The following is a 19,027-nucleotide window of genomic DNA, read 5'->3' on the forward strand; positions in this document are numbered from 1 at the left end:
GCCACGAAGTTACTTATTTACTTAATTATCAATGAATTAATTTCGATCCAATAACGCATTTCCCCTTATGAAGGCTATGGCCATAATGTTTGAGCGTGTTTCATGCTATGTGCGTTGTAAATCTATGTTTAATAATTGCGCAACCTTCGCGTTATGACCCGCCGTGGTTGCTCAGTGGCTATGGTGTTGGGCTGCTGAGCACGAGCTCGGGGGATCGAATCACGGCCACGGCGGCCGCATTTCGATGCGGGCGAAATGCGAAAACATCCGTGTACTTAGATTTAGGTGCACGTTAAAGAACCCCAGGTGGTCGAAATTTCCGGGGTCCTCCACTACGGCGTGCCTCATAATCAGAAAGTGGTTTTGGCACGTAAAACCCCATAATTTCATTATAAAAAGAAATTTAACGAAGAAGAAGACACATGTACTGTGTGTGGTAAATATGTGGAAACAATGGAACACCTCATACTAAAATGTGATGGTATCAATCCCGATGTCGATGCGGCCACAGTCACGCTTCCTGAGGCCCTAGGGTTCAGAGATAACTATAGTCAAGTAAATAAATATGGGGTGGAAATTAGCAAAAGGCGATAGGAGGATAGGTGGCTCAAAAGCAGAGAGGTGACATAAGGTTGAAAGCATAGGAAGACGTATTTAAAGAAAATCGAAAAATTTAATAACGCACAACACAGGTAAACGAAAATAAAAGGCAAAATAAAAAGCTGAGCATGGTGACAACTGCCATCACCCTGTTTCAAAGGGGACGCTCCTACCATCCATCCATCCACTCATCCGGAGGCAGCGAGCGCCATTTATTGAAATATCAAAAGTAGAAAGTAGACCCTTATATGTGGCCTTTTTAGACATTACAGGACATAGAGTTACTATACTGACTCTAGAAGACAAGCTACCCATAGGGCCCATGCATTGAAATCATAGAGTTTCTCAATAAATACCCTATAGCGAAATGTGGCGCTAGTGTCTGCGGGGGCTCTCAGGAGCGTTGCCTCAACTGCAGTATTCTAGGCACTGTACTTTGTTGTGCGCTCTGTCCTGTCCTCATTTTTTTTCTTGTGCATCCTGCACACATCACGGTTATAATTCAAGTATGAACTAATTAGTGCGCAAGAAAGTGTTATTGCGTCACAGCCAAAGTGCATGCCCTGTAGCCATGGCGTGCTTTGATGTATCCGATCTCAGGTAACAGCAGATAGTGAGTCTGTTCTTTCAGTAATTTATTGCGCCAAGTATCTCTCATGCATTTCAAAGTTACATTTCATTTGTTTGTTTGTTTGTTTGTTTGTTTGTTTGTTTGTTTGTTTGTTTGTTTGTTTGTTTGTTTGTTTGTTTGTTTGTTTGTTCGTTCGTTCGTTCGTTCGTTTGTTTGTTTGTTACTGCTACTAAAGTATACGCAGCGGTGACTCAGTGGTTATGAAGTTTTGCTCCTGGGCACGTGACCGCTGGTTCAATTCCGGCCAACCGCCACGGTCTCAACCCGAGGGGGCGAAATTCTAAAATGCTAGAAAGAAACCCAGCTGGTCAAATCAATCCGCAACCCCCCAATATGGCGTCCCTTGTAAGGGTCACTGTGAGGTTTTTAGGACGCCAAACCCCACAATTTAATCACTTTAATTGTTCCTTAAGTGTCATTTCAGTCAGATTGGCGAGTAATCTGTACAAAGACCGCTGTATTGAATCAGCCAATCAGTCAGTCACCCATGGGTTCGGCCGAATGATTGATTGGTCCGTCCGGAAAGCATTAAGACAGTCGAGAAAATTAACCGGTAAAACAACGAGAGTATGTTTTCACAAATATTCAGGCAACTGAAGACGACGGATAAGAATCCCACGGATGAGATCAAGTAGCTTGAAACAAGCCGCGGCCGCTATACCGGGAAGCGTAACGAGCAAGCAGCGTTGCGTTTTCCACGGCCGCAGAGAGAGAGAGAGAGAGAGAGAAAACATTTATTCGGACCATCGAGGTGGTTGCTCTTGAGGTCGAGTGGGTGGTGTCCTCATTCCAGGACTCCACTGGCCATGGCTGCTCGACGTACTTGCTGGACGAGAGCTTCTTGTCCCGCCAGGGTATCGCCGGTCAGCTGTACCTCCCACCGCTCAAATGACGTGCTAGGCGTCTTTAAGTGTTGAGGTTTGCCCTCGCACCCCCACGAGATGTGAAAGAGTGTAGGGCGTGTGTCGCCGCACCAGGGGCAGATGCCGCGATATGTGGGAACATTTTACTGTATCTGTGTAGGTTTGGAAATGTGTTGGTCTGTATAAGCCGGAGAGCTACGGCATCTTCAGTGCTGAGCTTTTTGTGAGGCGGAGGATAAATCCTGCGGTTGAGTCGCTGGATTTCGAGTCCGTCGCAGTAATTGGATGGCAGGGGCATTGTTGCGTTTCGCCTGCGACACGCGGTTTTGCCGGCGCGACTGCGGCGGGGCGGCAGACATTTTGGCCCGTGCGGCGTCGCCGCAACGCTCCCCGCCAGGCGTTTCCAGGCATGTTCCGATGCCACGTGTCTTCATGTGCGTGTGTGAGTGTATGTGCCATTGTGCCCGAACCAGGCGATGCGACAGCAGGGGTCACCCTCTCCTTCCAGTCATTGTGCCCGAACCAGGCGATGCGACAGCAGGGGTCACCCTCTCCTTCCAGTCATTGTGCCTGAACCAGGCGATGCGACAGCAGGGGTCACCCTCTCCTTCCAGTCATTGTGCCCGAACCAGGCGATGCGACAGCAGGGGTCACCCTCTCCTTCCAGTCTTTGTGCCCGACCGGCGGCAGTGTGCGTCACCTTAGCCCATTGTACAATCACGTGCTCGTCTATTGAGGGGTTCCTTCTTGCCCTCAACTGCGAGAGTATAAAAACAGCGGCCCCCGGACGCCAAAAGGAGGGCTCCGATTTCTTCTGTTGAGTAAAGTGCTCTCCCGTCTCTCTACTTCGGTCAACCTGACCGCCAACTCTTTGCGATGTTAAAATAAACAAGTTGTTTTGTTGTTACCAGTCGACTCATGCTTTGCCGGGACCTTCGGATGCTTCCAGTTGTACCCCAGGCCGCCAGGCCAACGCTACCCTTGGGGCTTGCGACCCAGGTACAACCACGGGCGTCAGCGCCGAGTTCCCAACAACCGATGCCATCGGTGGGATCTAAACATCTGGTTGGCAGCGGTGAGATCGCCTCCGACTTCAAACAACTGTCTGCCAGCGGTGAGATCGCGACAACGGAGGCCAGCAGCGAAGAGATGCAGTTGACTGTATGCTGAGCAGCTCAACGACGATCCGGGAGCAGTGCAACGAGCCCTGTGTGACGACTGGTTGCCTGCAGCGGAACGACTGCGCGGAATTCCTGCCTGCGAGGTTTGGTGAGTGCGGGACTTTCTTCTTCTGAGCTTTGCCAGGCTTTTGTTAGTGTCAGAAACAGAGCTGGTAATTGTGGTTGTCGTTGCTGCCGGGTTAGTTTGCGGCAAGACAATAGTAAGCAGTAGAGAAAGCAGCATTCAGAGCAGCCATGGATTTGAAGTCGTTGCGCAAACCGAAATTGTTGGAGCTTGCAAGAGAGTTGGGTCTGGATGTCTCGGACAAACTCAGAAAACCAGAACTGCTAAAGGCTATTCTTGAGTTAGAAGCTGAGGATGACGAGCTGTCGGAATGCCTTGAGACCATTGAGGAGAGGGAGACTGCAAAAAGACAGGAGAGCGAACTTAAAGAACAAAAAGAGCGAGAGCAACAAGAGAAAAAAGAAGAGCGCGACCGTCAACACGCGTTGGAAATGAAGCGTCTCGAGATTGAGATGGAACGCGCTCGTAATGGAAGTCAGGCACACGGTGCAGGAGAACGAGTATTGTTCAAAATGACCGACCTGATGCGGCCGTTTAAGCTTGGAGAGGACATTGGTTTGTTCCTGGTTAACTTTGAGCGAACGTGCGAGAAGCAGGGGTTCTCTCGGGAAACGTGGCCACAGCGCTTGCTCACTTTGTTACCCGGCGAGGCGGCCGACGTAGTCGCTCGCTTGGATAGAGAGGAGGCAGAGGATTTCGACAAAGTAAAATCGAGTCTGCTAAAAAAGTACCGGCTGTCTGCGGAGGCGTTCCGTCGGAAGTTTCGGGAAAATGAGAAAGGCAGAAGTGAGTCATATACAGAGTTTGCGTATAGGCTTATGTCAAACATGCAGGAGTGGCTCAAAGAAGAGAAAGCGTTTGGTGACCACGATAAAGTTCTGCAGTGCTTCGGGCTAGAACAGTTTTATAGTCGGTTACCGGAGAACGTGCGATACTGGGTCTTGGATAGGCCAGACGTTTGTACGGTGGCTAAAGCCGCTGAGCTAGCCGAGGAGTTTGTGACGCGTCGGGCTCACGGAGCTAAGGACGGTCAAAAGGGTGAATTTGGCTCGAAGTTTGAGAGGCCGAGGTTCACGCCCATGAGATTAAAGGGGGACACGCGTAGTGAGGATGCGAGTGAAAGCAGTCCGACCAAACGTAAAGAGACGGCGGCAGCCAAACGCAGAAAGCGGTTCGAGATGAGGCGAGCGCGCGTGTGTTATACGTGCCAGAAGCCGGGTCACTTTTCGGCGCAGTGTCCGGAAACAACACCAAAAGTTGTGTTTTTTTCAATAGGCAGCACTGACGAGAACATGAAGCTTCTCGAGCCTTACATGCGAGACCTCCTCGTGAACGGGAAAGAGTGCCGGGTGCTTCGCGATTCCGCAGCTACGATGGATGTAGTTCACCCGTCTTACGTAGAACCCCATATGTTCACGGGCGAGTGCGCATGGATCAAGCAAGCCGTGGAAGCTCATAGCGTGTGTCTGCCGGTAGCAAAAGTGCTTATTGAAGGACCTTTCGGAGCGCTTGAGACGGAGGCGGCAGTGTCATCTATGCTGCCCCCCCAGTACCCGTACCTATTTTCAAACAGGTCCGATCACCTCCTGCGCGAGAAGGGGCTTTTGTTTGGTGAAGCTAGTGTTCAGGCCTTAACCAGATCGAAGGTTCGGGAGCTCGCCGCAAAGGCGGTAGTTGCGGGACCGACGTTATCAAACAACGAAAAAGGGTCAGAGGCGCAGCAAGCCGATATTCAGAGCACGCCCGAACTGAATAAACTTGAGTCTGTAACGTTAAAGGCACCAGATACCGGAGAGGAAAATCCCGACACGGGAAAGTTAGAAGAGCTATCTACTGATTTGCTCATCGCGCCTACGTCAGACGGACTTGATAGGTTGCTAAAAGTCAGCCGGTCGGCTTTGATAGCCGAGCAAAAGAAGGATGGTAGCCTAGAAAACATACGCTGCAATGTCAAGGAAGGTATCGCCAGGAAAAATGCGCGTTTTGTGGAAAGAGGTGGAGTCCTGTACCGGAAGTATCTAGACCGCAGAGGAGTGGAGTTCGATCAGCTGATCGTGCCTCAATGCTATCGTCAGGATCTGTTGCGCTTGACGCATGGGGGTTCGTGGTCCGGACACCTAGGAGTTAAGAAAACTAAGGACCGTCTCTTGCAAGAGTACTATTGGCCAGGGTGTTTTCGGGACGCAGACCATTTCGTAAGGTCATGTGACACCTGTCAGCGGGTGGGCAAACCAGGGGACAAATCAAGGGCGCCGTTGAAATTGGTACCTATCATTACGGAGCCTTTTAGACGGCTCGTTATTGATACAGTGGGACCTCTGCCGGTAACAGCCACGGGGTACAGACACATTTTGACTGTGATCTGCCCAGCGACAAAGTTCCCTGAAGCAGTGCCGCTTAAAGAACTCAGCTCAGTTGAGATAGTCAATGCACTACTGTCCATATTTGCGCGAGTTGGTTTTCCTGCGGAAATCCAATCAGATCAGGGCACAGTGTTTACTAGCGCTTTGACGACAACTTTTCTCGAAAGGTGTGGGGTAAAGCTGCTACACAGCTCAGTGTACCACCCACAGTCGAATTCCGTTGAGAAGCTCCACTCCGTCATGAAGCGCGTGTTGAGAGCCTTGTGTTTTGAACATCAAACTGACTGGGAGCTGTGTCTGCCTGGGGTGATGTTTGCATTGAGGACCGCGCCGCATGCGGCTACGGGGTTTTCGCCAGCTGAGCTGGTGTACGGTCGCTCGCTTCGGTCTCCGCTTCGCATGCTTCGAGAATCGTGGGAAGGCAGGGGCGACGACCCAGTCGTGGTGGAGTACGTGCTTAAGCTCCTCGAACGCTTAAGAAGGGCACAGGAGTTGTCAGGTGAAGCAATGGCAAAGGCCCAGCAGAGGGCCAAGGTTTATTATGATCGGACAGCCAGGGCCCGTCGTTTTGAGGTGGGCGATGAGGTCATGATATTGCGCACATCGCTAAACAACAAACTAGACGTGCAGTGGGAGGGCCCAGCGCGAATTGTTCAGAAACTGTCGGACGTTAACTACGTGGTAAGTCTGCCAGGAAAGCGGAAAGCACAGCAAGTTTACCACTGTAATCTGCTCAAACCTTATAGACAAAGGGAAGCAGTGGTGTGCATGATGGTAAACGTTCCTGAAGAGCTTCCGGTCGAGCTTCCGGGACTAGGCTCAGTGACGAACAGGGAAGACACCGGTCAAGTCATTAGTGACCTTATCAGTAAAGCACCGCTGTCGCCCGAGCAGAAAACCGAACTACACCAGCTATTACAAGAGTTTCAAGGTCTGTTCTCTGAGAGGCCTGGTAGGACTTCTGTACTTACTCATGATATAGAACTTACCTCCCCAGAGCCAGTAGGATCCAAGGCGTATCGGGTGTCACCCCGCCAGAGCGATATTATGGAGGCGGAGGTAAAGAAAATGCTACAGCTCGGTGTTATTGAGGCAGGTGAGAGTGATTATACCTCCCCTTTGATTTTAGTTGAGGTACCGGGCAAGGAACCTCGTCCTTGCGTCGACTACCGCAGGCTTAATTCCATCACTAAGGATCAAATTTATCCGATCCCTAACATCGAGGAGCGCCTTGAGAAAGTTAGTAGCGCTCAGTTTATTTCCACCCTAGATCTTGTCAGGGGTTATTGGCAGGTTCCACTTACAGAAGAGGCTAGTAGGTATGCGGCGTTCATTTCACCAATGGGAACATTCCGTCCTAAAGTGTTGAGTTTTGGTTTGAAGAACGCGCCATACTGTTTTTCAAGCCTCATGGATAAAGTGTTGCGGGGACAGCAAGAATTCGCTTTACCGTATCTAGACGACGTAGCGATATTCTCCGCATCCTGGTCTGAGCATATGGCACACTTGCGGGCAGTGCTAACCCGCCTGCGCGAAGCGGGCTTGACAGTAAAGGCTCCTAAGTGCCAGTTAGCACAGGCCGAGGTTGTCTACCTCGGTCACGTGATTGTTCAGGGTCGTCGCCGCCCCTCTGAAATAAAAGTGGCCGCTGTGCGAGACTTTCCGCAACCGCGCACAAAGACCGATATTCGGTCGTTCTTAGGTGTCGCCGGCTACTATCAGAGGTACATCCCCAGGTACTCTGATATCGCGGCTCCCCTGACGGATGCTCTAAGAAAGACAGAGCCGCAAACAGTCGTCTGGGACGAGACAAAGGAAAGAGCTTTTAGCGCCCTAAAGAGTGCCCTAACAAACCAGCCTGTGCTACGATCGCCAGACTATACAAAAGGGTTCATTGTTCAGTGCGATGCTAGTGAGCGAGGCATGGGCGTTGTACTGTGCCAACGGGAAAAGGGAGAAGTAGAACACCCCGTCCTGTATGCTAGTCGTAAGCTGACCAGTCGTGAGCAGGCGTATAGCGCCACCGAGAAAGAGTGTGCATGTCTCGTGTGGGCCGTTCAGAAATTGTCATGCTATCTAGCCGGCTCGAGGTTTATCATTGAGACGGATCACTGCCCTCTCCAATGGCTGCAGACCATCTCTCCCAAAAATGGCCGCCTCCTGCGCTGGAGCCTCGCTTTACAACAATATTCCTTTGAGGTGCGTTACAAAAAGGGGAGTCTCAACGGTAACGCCGATGGCTTAAGTCGAAGCCCCTAACGTAGGAATCAGCCTCAAAATTGTTTGTTACTGATGTTTTTCTTCCTGAGGCAGGATTTTTAACATATTGTTTTTGTTTAGTGTTTCAATGTGATGATATGCTTTCTAGTGCAATTTTTCAATTTGTGGACGCGTTCTGAGTGATGCTAGACTACTGTAAGGAACTAGGCAGTGGTATAAAAAGGGGAAAGAGCCTGGCAGGGCTTAGTGAGGGTTGTGCCGTGCTTGCTGACTGAGCGGTTGAGTTTCAGCGTAGTTCTAACGCTTGCCGGGAACGAGAGCAAAAATGTGAACTCTCCCGAAGTCACTTTGCAGTGTCCCGTGCGAACCTGAACGAGAGAACGAGGCCTTCTCTGTGCGCTGCGCTCAAGAAACGTCGAGGGACGCCCGACTTCGGTTATGAGCATCATCGAGCGACATCCCTCCGGACAGCGGATGCAGTCCCCTGTCCATCGGGATCTCCTTCCCCCGGCGGGGCGGTCTGTTGCGTTTCGCCTGCGACACGCGGTTTTGCCGGCGCGACTGCGGCGGGGCGGCAGACATTTTGGCCCGTGCGGCGTCGCCGCAACGCTCCCCGCCAGGCGTTTCCAGGCATGTTCCGATGCCACGTGTCTTCATGTGCGTGTGTGAGTGTATGTGCCATTGTGCCCGAACCAGGCGATGCGACAGCAGGGGTCACCCTCTCCTTCCAGTCATTGTGCCCGAACCAGGCGATGCGACAGCAGGGGTCACCCTCTCCTTCCAGTCATTGTGCCTGAACCAGGCGATGCGACAGCAGGGGTCACCCTCTCCTTCCAGTCATTGTGCCCGAACCAGGCGATGCGACAGCAGGGGTCACCCTCTCCTTCCAGTCTTTGTGCCCGACCGGCGGCAGTGTGCGTCACCTTAGCCCATTGTACAATCACGTGCTCGTCTATTGAGGGGTTCCTTCTTGCCCTCAACTGCGAGAGTATAAAAACAGCGGCCCCCGGACGCCAAAAGGAGGGCTCCGATTTCTTCTGTTGAGTAAAGTGCTCTCCCGTCTCTCTACTTCGGTCAACCTGACCGCCAACTCTTTGCGATGTTAAAATAAACAAGTTGTTTTGTTGTTACCAGTCGACTCATGCTTTGCCGGGACCTTCGGATGCTTCCAGTTGTACCCCAGGCCGCCAGGCCAACGCTACCCTTGGGGCTTGCGACCCAGGTACAACCACGGGCGTCAGCGCCGAGTTCCCAACAGATCGTACCAGCGGTGCGATCCAAACAGCATGAAGGTAAAGGGTGGGGATTGATGAGACGATTGGTCTTGCCCCGCTCGGTTGATTAGCGCTCAAGCTAGGGCGTTCGCCCTTTCGTTCCCCTCCAGAAAACCCGTCTGGGACGGACGTTCGAGCAGAGTTGTTCGTCCTGGTGCCATTCATTTGCATCTTACGGGGCTATCCTTCAGGCAAGGGGTCTGACAGAAGTTGTTCGCGTTAGGAATATACTTTTCAGAAAACATGTCATGGGACGATCACGTTAATTACCATGTCTGGCTATATGCGCCGTCACTGTTCATCTTTTCCAGTGTCGGTAAATATCTTATTATATAATTCTTCATACTTCTCGGTAATGAGATACGGAGCCCTAATCTGGTCAACGATCATAAACAGACTTCTTTGGCTACAAAAACGAGTCGTCCGCACATCCTTAAAAGTTCCTCCTAACTTACATACTGCGGAAATATTTCATAAGTTAAACATTATCAGTATGAACTCATCGTTTCCCTACAGGCTTGCTTGACATTGCAAATCTGGCGTATCTAGGCGTGCCAATACATTAGATCGCTGGCGGGACTTCAACAAAGCTATCATTTATACTATACACGTAAACCTGAAAAGTGGAAAGTTGAAGTATGCCGTACGAACAATTGAAAACAAAGGTTTAAATTTCGCAAGTTATCTTTACTAAATGAATTGTCAAGGAATAATGATATTTCCTAAATATTCTTCAAAATTTTGCGCACAAGAAACTTGTGATTCTCACAAGAACCTGTAACTGTTACGGTACGTGCAATATTGAATCTGGATAAGTGACTCTTTTCTTTTGCGTTCCTTATTACCCTTTTTTTTTTGTATATCCTATATCTCAAGCTATTGACACTGTGTTCTAACTGCAATAGTAAGCTTATTCTTATTTTGTTTATATATTCTGTGCAAACTGATATTTGTCGTTGCCTACATATGTCTTTATGCTTGTCTTACTTGTTGTGCTAGACAGTAATCATTATTTTCTGTGATTATTGTTAATGCATACGTACTGGAAATCTGTAACCCGTTTAGTTTAACCCGTTTACAAATGGCGCGCTCTTTCCGCCGTGCGCCATTTGTAGGGGGCTGAGACCGAGTCAAGCCTCTTGAAGGTTTTTTTTTTTGTCCGTGCTCCTAAACATTCTGTGATGTTTGAATAAAGTTTATTTGTCGTCGTCGTCGTCGTCGTCGTCGTTGTTGTTGTTGTTGTTGTTTACTTCAGGACGACCGACTGTTGGGCTAGTTGGTCGATTAGCGAAAATTAGTAACTGCTTCTAAACACTTGCTAGAAGCGAGTGTTCATAAACGGTTAATAGCAGCGTCCGTCCTTGTCCACTTTGTTTCTTTGCGTCCGTTATTAATTTGCGCTAAGCAACCATAACTAGATCACTACGTATACGTTTTTGTCACGCTGAAAAGCGTTTCGGTTTGTGGCCTTTCTAGTCGTAGCCAAATCAATGCATTATCCCAGCGTGACTGGCACATCGCTCCCGCAATTAACGCTAAGCTAAAAGGTTTCCCTTTTGTTTAGGCAAGTAAAAATGCCTTAAAGGTATCTCTTACTGCAGAGTCTAGTTAGAGCCCTTAAAAGACTTTCGAGCTTCTTACTGTCTGGCAGTACTGACTGATTCGTGATTAAGTCTATCAAAAGTTCCGAGGATCGATATGACGAGTGCGCGGGACCAGATATGAGTTAACGTTCACGCCCGAAGTGGGACATCAAGCAGACCTTGTACATTCCCTGGCTAAACCTCGTTAATTTGATCGATTTCTCTACATCTTGCGGGTCTGACCAAACATTGTTTTTTCTCCCACCATCAGATAAAGAAAAGAAAAGAAAACTCTACGACAATGGTCGAGCTTCACGTCGAGTCTTTCATTTTCGAGCCCCCGCATGGTGCCGACTAAATGACGAGCTCATCAGCGCTGGCGTGAGCTCGAATACGGGCTAGTGTCACTTGTGCGTCTCGATTCTTGAGTAACAAACATCTCAACGACAAAGAAAACGTATCGAAAGGCGAATATTTTTTTTTTCACGACGATTGCGGCGATTTGCATCATTAAAGTGTTTACTGCGTAGGAAAAAAAAAGCATTTCTTACAACCTGCTTCGATTATTCAATGGGCGTGGGCAGCCCACTTTTAGCTGGCGTACTTTCTTCGACGAACTGCAATGAAGAGAGCCAGACAACAATTCATTTCATTTACTGTATGTCCAAATTTACCGTTATGTTGAATTACACGAATTTCGGATGGCGAGAACAACTTGTGAGGCCCTGCGAAATGATTACACGTCCGCTATGTTATGTACCGTATCTGCTACATTTCGGATCAGAGTAACGCATTGATATTGTTACGTTGCTTTTCTCTGCAATGGAGAACTCACCGAAATTAAACAGTATACACACACAATATACAAGGAATCTAAGGTGTTTTCAGCCATCGAAGCAGTCATCTACGTGCTGCACATCGTATACCGTGTGGTGCCATAGGCTTCCTGTCTTAAATCACGTGATACTATCTTACACGTCGATCATGAGATCGCATGCATCCAGAAATGGCAGCAGCAATAAGCGTATATACTGCAGAAGGTGTTCAGCAAGTAACCGCGACTCAACTACGTGGAATAAACACAAAACGGAAAGAAGAACTCAAAATATATCCTAGCCCTAGCCTGTCTAGAAATTTAATAAGCGAAAATGCTTCATTCATTCATTGATTCATTCATTTGAGCTAGTGAGATATGCCGAATCTACAGGGCTCCCATGCTGAAGCATCAAAGTACACAACCGCGCGTACGTTGTTTTCTTTCTGTCTGTGTCACGTTATCTTGCCTTTGAACGATAGCTTAATTGAGACAGAAACAACATTGAAGAAAAATAATGTAGTTTGTTTTCTGCGTTGTTTGTTTGTTTGATTGTTTGTTTGTTTTCGATTGCGGTCGAAAACGCTGAGCCTAAGTTATACGGACGCTGCGCGCAGTTTCGACGATTTGTATCACTCTCTGCACTGTTTACCTCGTCACCTCCTCCCTTCTCTCTCCGCTTCCACAACGGGTCACGTGCACATTTGCCCTCTCACTTTGTTTCCTTCTCGCTTCAGCGATCAAGTTCCGCCAACACGCACGGCGATATTGACACGGCCCGTGCAGACGCGCGAGCATCTTTCCCAAGACAAGCCGCTTGTTTGGTTCCCGTTTCTCTGGAATGGCAGCCGTGTTCCCTCGAGGGCTGCAGAAGATAGCGACAACCTTTCCTTTTCGCATCAAACCACGTCTCTCTCTGGGACAAATACCCACACTTTACGAGCTTTACGCACATGTCATCGCGTTCTCCGCCTTGTGTATACGATGCATCTTCCTTTGCTTCCTTTGAGTTGCTTGTTCGAGAAAAGCGACGGGAAAAACGTTTTGGTGACACCGGGATACAAGATATGCTTGTCTTTGTTGAGCCGCTGCTTTCTGCTCGCCTTCTGCTTGCACATTGCTTGATGCGCCATTCTTTTCTTTTTCCCGACGAGGGTGGACGAAGTAGCACTCTCGTCGGAATTCGTAGGGTTAATGCTACTCTTCCGTTTCCGATGTTGTGGCAGTGCGTTTTGTTTCACAACAGGCTCCTCGCTCAATTTCGCTGGGCACTTTCTTTTTCAGACCACGGTCGACGTCAGCGAGAGTTGCCTTATTTTGAGAATCCGGCCTGGTGTACCGCCGTCCTCGAGAACAAACAAAAAGCATCCGTCGATTGTGGAATCCGTCGCATTCGTCCCAAAGGTGGAAGCAGCAAGTTACGGTCATTATACGTTGACTTACTGCGTCTACCATTCAGGAAAGCTCGGGAATCGATCAAAAATTGTGCAAACTATATTGAGCGTAGATGTTCTACCTTTGACTCTTATTTTCCGCAGGTGCTCTTATATTCAGGGAATAATTATCCTCATTATTTGGTATGAAGACACACACACACACACACACACACACACACACACACACACACACACACACACACACACACAGAGAGAGAGAGGGGGGAGGGAGGGAGAGAGGGAGAGAAATAGGGACGGAGCAGGCTGGCGTCTCGCACCGAATATAGATTGATCAATGCACGTGCAACCAATCAGCTGACGTGTGCACCTAATCAACGAGAAGAAGGGGAACCGAAAGGCTCGACTTCTTTGTTAGTCACAACCGTACGCAACCTCTCTCTCCATATTGGAGCTCCATTTTCGGCACCACGCACTATACAGGGTCTTCGCGGCGAAGTCTCTTCGTGCCGTTTTCACGAGAACGATCTGAACTGTCCGCCCGGGCAGCACAGTCACCGCGTAAGCTGGAGGAGCGGCTCCTTGTATAGGAGCTCTATTTTCGGCGCCACGCACTACGCGGTCTTCGCGGCGAAGTCTCTTCGCGTCGTTTTCACGAGAACGATCTGAACTCTCCTCCCGGCGTCGACGGCGAGCTGCGGCTTGTCCTGCTCTCTGCACAGCCGTCTGCTGAGCCCCATGTTGATTAGTGCAGCAGCGCACGTATACGATACGATACGCTCCTTCAGCAGCGGTTCGTATACCTTGGGAGGAGGCGCCATAACGTGTACCGTAGAGCAAACGCAGGTATCCAGACTACGTGGCGCACGTGCTGAAAATTGAGCTCCAGTACGGAGAGGCTCCTTCAGCTTATACACTGTGACTGTGCTGTGTATGCCGCGCAGGCCTGTCACTTCTTTTTTTACAGGTGGGCACGCATTTTTCGCCCACAGCGAAGGAAGGGGGTGTATCAAAAATAGAACGTACCACCAGATTATTTTTCTGGAAAGCATTTTGCTAGTCGCCTATGGCAGATACTGCTATTCCGTCTCTCGAGATGGATCACTTAAAAAGCGGCAACTACTTACACAACTAATCGTAATGCTTAGTTTGTTGATTAACGAAATTTTACTAATTGAAATTTTAGATATTGACATTAGGGCATATGTTTTGCAACTATATAGACATGTAGCCGGGTAATAACGTAGCCATATTGAGTTAGTACAGATTTCCCCGGAGTAGCAACCCCTCCCCTCTTTCCAGGACTTTTGATGCATCAGTACTCAAAATCTACCCGCCGTGGTTGCTCAGTGGCTATGGCGATGGGCTGCTGAGCGGGATCGCGGGATCGAATCCCGCATTTCGATGGGGGCGAAATGGGAAAGCACCCGTGTACTTAAAGTTAGGTGCACGTTAAAGAACCCCAGGTGGTCGAAATTTCCGGAGTCCTCCCCTATAGTATACGGCAGGCCTCATAATCAGAAAGTGACTTTGGCACGTAAAGCCCCATAATTTATTTTTTTAATCCTCAAAATCTCGGCGGGAATAAAGAAAAAGGTATTGGGATATGAGTTAGATTCTTTCTGCGTGGAGCAAACAAAGCTTTCGGAAAGCTGAAACGCATATGTATTTTGTGGCACATTCAGACATCTCAGAACTAGTAATATTGTCTGGGTATATCTGCTGAGACTTTGTTACCTGGCTTCGTCTCGGCAATCGGAAACAGTGCCCTAAAGTGAATAATTGTGGAATTTACTTACTACATATTTATTAACAAGTAATAGTAAGTAAATATCTGCCTATATCCAATAAGCCACCAAACAGGCCGAGCAGTGTTGTTGCACAAGATGATTGTTTAAAAAATCTACTTGAAGTAGAAGAGATATGTTGAGAAATGTGCGGGACACTCAATATAACTCGCTATGCGCATTGTTTGAGAATTTCTCATTGTGTTCACTGATTAAAGCCGAACTTTCTGACATCAGCACCGCTTCAACTGCACACCCGTGTTTGTCGGGCGGTGAGCGCGTCAACAGAAAAAGCAGATAGTTGCGATTTTACAGTAGCAAGTGGTGCTCTTGATATTTGCATCTGCGGCCGAGAATAATCGCTTTTGACGACGCTACGTTTGTACCATTGGCCACTTTCAACAGCTTGAGAGAGAACGACCGCAGACAAGCACATGTCGCCAGCTCACTACGCTGATCAAATCAGCTCGATGCATCTGCGACCGCTTGAACGTATAAAGTATAAACGCGACGCTGTAACTGTGCGTGTGCGCATGTCTGCGTCCTTCTGACGCCGTTTCTTTTGTGTTCTGGACGGCACCTTGTGAAGTTTCTAACATGTAAGTCTTATTGCGAACGCCACTACAGCACGTCCACCAAGCGGCCCTGCAAAAAGACAAGACTTTCCGCTCCGCGGACGCCTTACGTAGGCGGGTGTTGGCGAATCCCATCGGAGTACGGCGACGGCTGATCATCCGCGAACGCTCCTTTCGGTTTCTTTTCCTTCCTTTCGGTCAATCTATCTTAATGCCGGACCGACCTATACAGAGGCTGTCGATCCCACTGTTACGCAACCGCGGTGCGTTCGGACTTGAAATGTGGCTCCTTCATCCGGGTGAGTGCAAGCAGCGGGCGCAAGAGAGGCCTCCGACGTCGGGTGCTGTTGCCGAGTGTATCGCGATGTGCAGCGGGTCTCAAGATGCACGCCGGTCACCGCAACGCGACAGTGGTTGTTGCCAGACAATGACAGTGGAGCTAGCGTTTCAATGACTGCCAGTTTCGAAACTCTCGAACCCTCGTCCTCAAGCAGGATAACCTTGGGCGAGGTTATTCTGCTCCAGCAGAGGCTGTATGCATGACCGCTGTATGGATACATGAGTGCGTGTAGTCATAACTGTAATCCAATGAATGCATGACTGAATGCATGATGTAGTAAAGCTGCAAGTGAGACTCCGAATTGGGCGTGTTTCACTCATACGAGCATGCAACAGGACAACCTACAAAAGCCAGATAGATCACTTCATTTTCAATTTTCTCCCTAGCTACTCACTGGTGCTCGCAGGGCAACAGCGTATTTTGAAGAAATAAATTCTAATTTGTGTATGTTTCAAAAGCGTATTATAGTAAGCTTAACATGGTATATTGTCATGCACCTGTGAATCAAGGACGCATTACAAGAGCCACTACTTCGAGGAACGTATCCGAGAAGCTAGCCATGGTCGTGCCACATTTCTTTGCCTCTTTTTTTTTTTACATGCACAGAATGAAGAACATGAAGAAGAAAAACGCTTTATCGTGGGGGCTAGAAACAAAAAACAAAAAACTCGACATGCAGTGCTCTTTTTTCTTTTCCTTGCATATCTTTGTTATTGTTCATTTAGACTGACTGCTCAAGCGAAAGATTTCTCTATACATTTCTAGCATTGACTTGACTATTAATAATGTTACTTTCACTTAATCCCTCTAATACATTTACGAAAGCCGCTCGACCCTTGGCAAAAGGCCTTGAGTGGTAAATATCGCTGTCTGAGGTCATTGTCTGGGCCTGTTAAGGACCATCAGTTCAGGGCCTCGTTATTCTTCAGAGTCTGGTCAACAAATTATGTCCGATAGTGGTAGTCAGCCTTTCTAGCAGGTGCGGGAATAAATGGGGAGTTGTGGGAGAGTAGGCAAGTGGCATTGTACGCGAGGAGGATGGATAAATGGCCGAAGAGATGTGCCTTTGGAAATGTCTTTGCCGGGGCGACGCTTGCTCTTCGCAGCCGCGCTCTTTGGCGCTGAACAATGCAGGCCTGACCGTAAATGCTCGAACAGTGCTTATTTTTAAGCAAAACTTATTATATACGTGTAGGGGTTGCAGACAGCTTTCAGAGCGACTACAAAGCTTCAGGACTCGGCTTACTGTGTGCTTGAGAAAACAAGTGATATTTTTTAGGCTAAACCTAAGCGAAATGTTTGTCTAGGCATCCAAGGATCCCCAAGATTTATTCCACGTCCATCTTCTAAAGGTTTCTTCGGCCACGCAGCCTTAATTCAACTCGTTATCATTAAAACGCATGTATTCTACCGAAAACTGTATGCCAATAATGATAAGTGTTTTTGTTTTTCTTCTCGGTATGTTATGAGCAAGCACTTTATAAAGTGAATCTTATGAAGTGACGTCACCATTCGAGAAGCACGACAATTGGTATGAGAAAACGTATAGACAGAAATATCGGTGTGTCGTTGCCTTGTCGACGTGTCTTCAGCCGGTTATTTTTGTGTTGTTATTATATTAATAGAGAGTTTTATACATGCCATGTTTGCATATCAGCTGTATATGATGCTACCCTATAGTCATCTGCCTTGTACCTGCCCCGTTTAGCCAGCCAGACGGAAATAATTAGTGTATTGACAGACGATTTTCTGTATATGTACAGAAAATTGTCTGTATCGTCTGCGGCTGCACCGCATCACCGTTACGGTGATGCGGTGCAGCCGCTCTGATCACGGAGCGACGTCACGGGCATGACGTCAGAATGATCGTTAAATTTTCGGAAATGCTCTTCAAATACCTGTGTGTCTGGTGCATTTAGCCATCTCCGCTCGCGTATCTCTTTGAACACTGCGGCGGGCCTGCTAGCACCCACACTTGAAATACACGAGCCGGCCGCCATCCGCAAACGCAGCGCCTATGCGGTGATAAACGTCGAACGCCTATGCGGATCATTTGTCACGCAGATGATGTCGACGGCTGAAGGCCGTTGCAAGGGTATTTGTTAACTTCGGGAAAGGGAGTGCTTGTTGAACTGGCGCTTTTTGGGCGCTTGCATGCTTCGACACCATGCGTGCGACTCACACGAAAACAGAAAAAAGAAAGCATAATGAAGCCACAGAGAGAGCCTATCATGCGCAATAATAAATGTGTACAGATCTTGCCGATTATTCCGTAACATCCGGGCGAGTGGCAAGTACACTGTTCGCAGGCCCTGCGGCGAGCTCCGATACCCACTGGGGAACTCGTCATCTCAGATCGTTGAGCTTTGCAGCTAGCACCTAACACTCTGCAGGAAACCAAGAATATGGTATACGGCCGCTTTCTTTTTCTTTTTAATTTTATAGATGCGAAGCGCACGAAACATTTGACGAAGGCCGCCAGAGTCCTTCAGCAGTCGTCAGGTACGTGAGTCCCTTTTGGTACATAATCTTTTTTCGTGGAATATACGCCAACGACAACGGGTGCAATCCGCCGCGGGATGATTATCCGAACTCGTTAAAAAAGAAGACTCCCCTGTCTGGTGGTACTCACGCATTTTGACACTTGTGCGGAGGTGTCCCTCGACAAAGAAGGCGACAACGGCAGCAGCAGGTGTGGCGACGGAGCCGACGAGGGCGGTCGGGCGGCGGCACTTCGGGAACGCTGTCCGGGGCCGGGACGTTCGGTCCCAGCGACAGAGGGTTCCCTACACCCCGCCTGTGCGGCGCGGCACATAGCTCCTCGAATCGAGGGCTCGGGCACCAAACACGGGCCGCGGTCCCCAACGCTACGCCAGGGCTGAAGCGTTGGCCGCCGGACAACGACGAGTCTGCCACCGGGTTCGCCGTTCAACTCCTCCCCGCACACGGGACGTCTGTGCCCACACCGCTCCCTCGGTACTCGCGGCGAACGCCGTGACACAACGCCTGTGTACACGAAGAACTTGCGCCTAAGACAAGGCCGCCGAAAACTATGCGGCGCGAACGGGACTCTCGGGGCGAAGGTTTTACGAGGAGCGAACGGACGGCCGTCCGTAACACGCCAATATTCAAAATCACACTCGCAGCATCAGCAGGAGCAGCAAGCGCCGCATCGGGCAGAAGAGAGGGCACCGCGAAAAGAGCAAAGAACTAATACGATGATCGTCCCGCGGAGACGTCCCGTCTCGGAATTGCGCGCCCTCCTCGCCGCCTCCTTCCGCCGCGCTCCCTTTCCCCCGCGCTTCTCCCTCTCGCCTTGTTCCTACGCGCCTCCAATC

The 19,027-nt window shown here is 49.2% G+C and overlaps 1 protein-coding gene across 1 annotated transcript in view; it reads right to left on the reverse strand.

Moving 5' to 3' along the window:
- LOC142588921 (uncharacterized) overlaps positions 1-18,806 on the reverse strand; it is a 68,118-nt gene extending 49,312 nt beyond the window's left edge. The window contains exon 1 of the mRNA XM_075700731.1: positions 18,322-18,806. Within this exon, the coding sequence (XP_075556846.1) occupies positions 18,322-18,325 (4 nt within the window). The 5' untranslated portion in view covers positions 18,326-18,806. The remainder of the gene's footprint in view (positions 1-18,321) is intronic.
- Positions 18,807-19,027: the final 221 nt, after the last annotated feature.

The sequence above is a fragment of the Dermacentor variabilis genome, chromosome 7 (assembly GCF_050947875.1).
Source record: "Dermacentor variabilis isolate Ectoservices chromosome 7, ASM5094787v1, whole genome shotgun sequence".
Lineage (NCBI taxonomy): Eukaryota > Metazoa > Arthropoda > Arachnida > Ixodida > Ixodidae > Dermacentor > Dermacentor variabilis.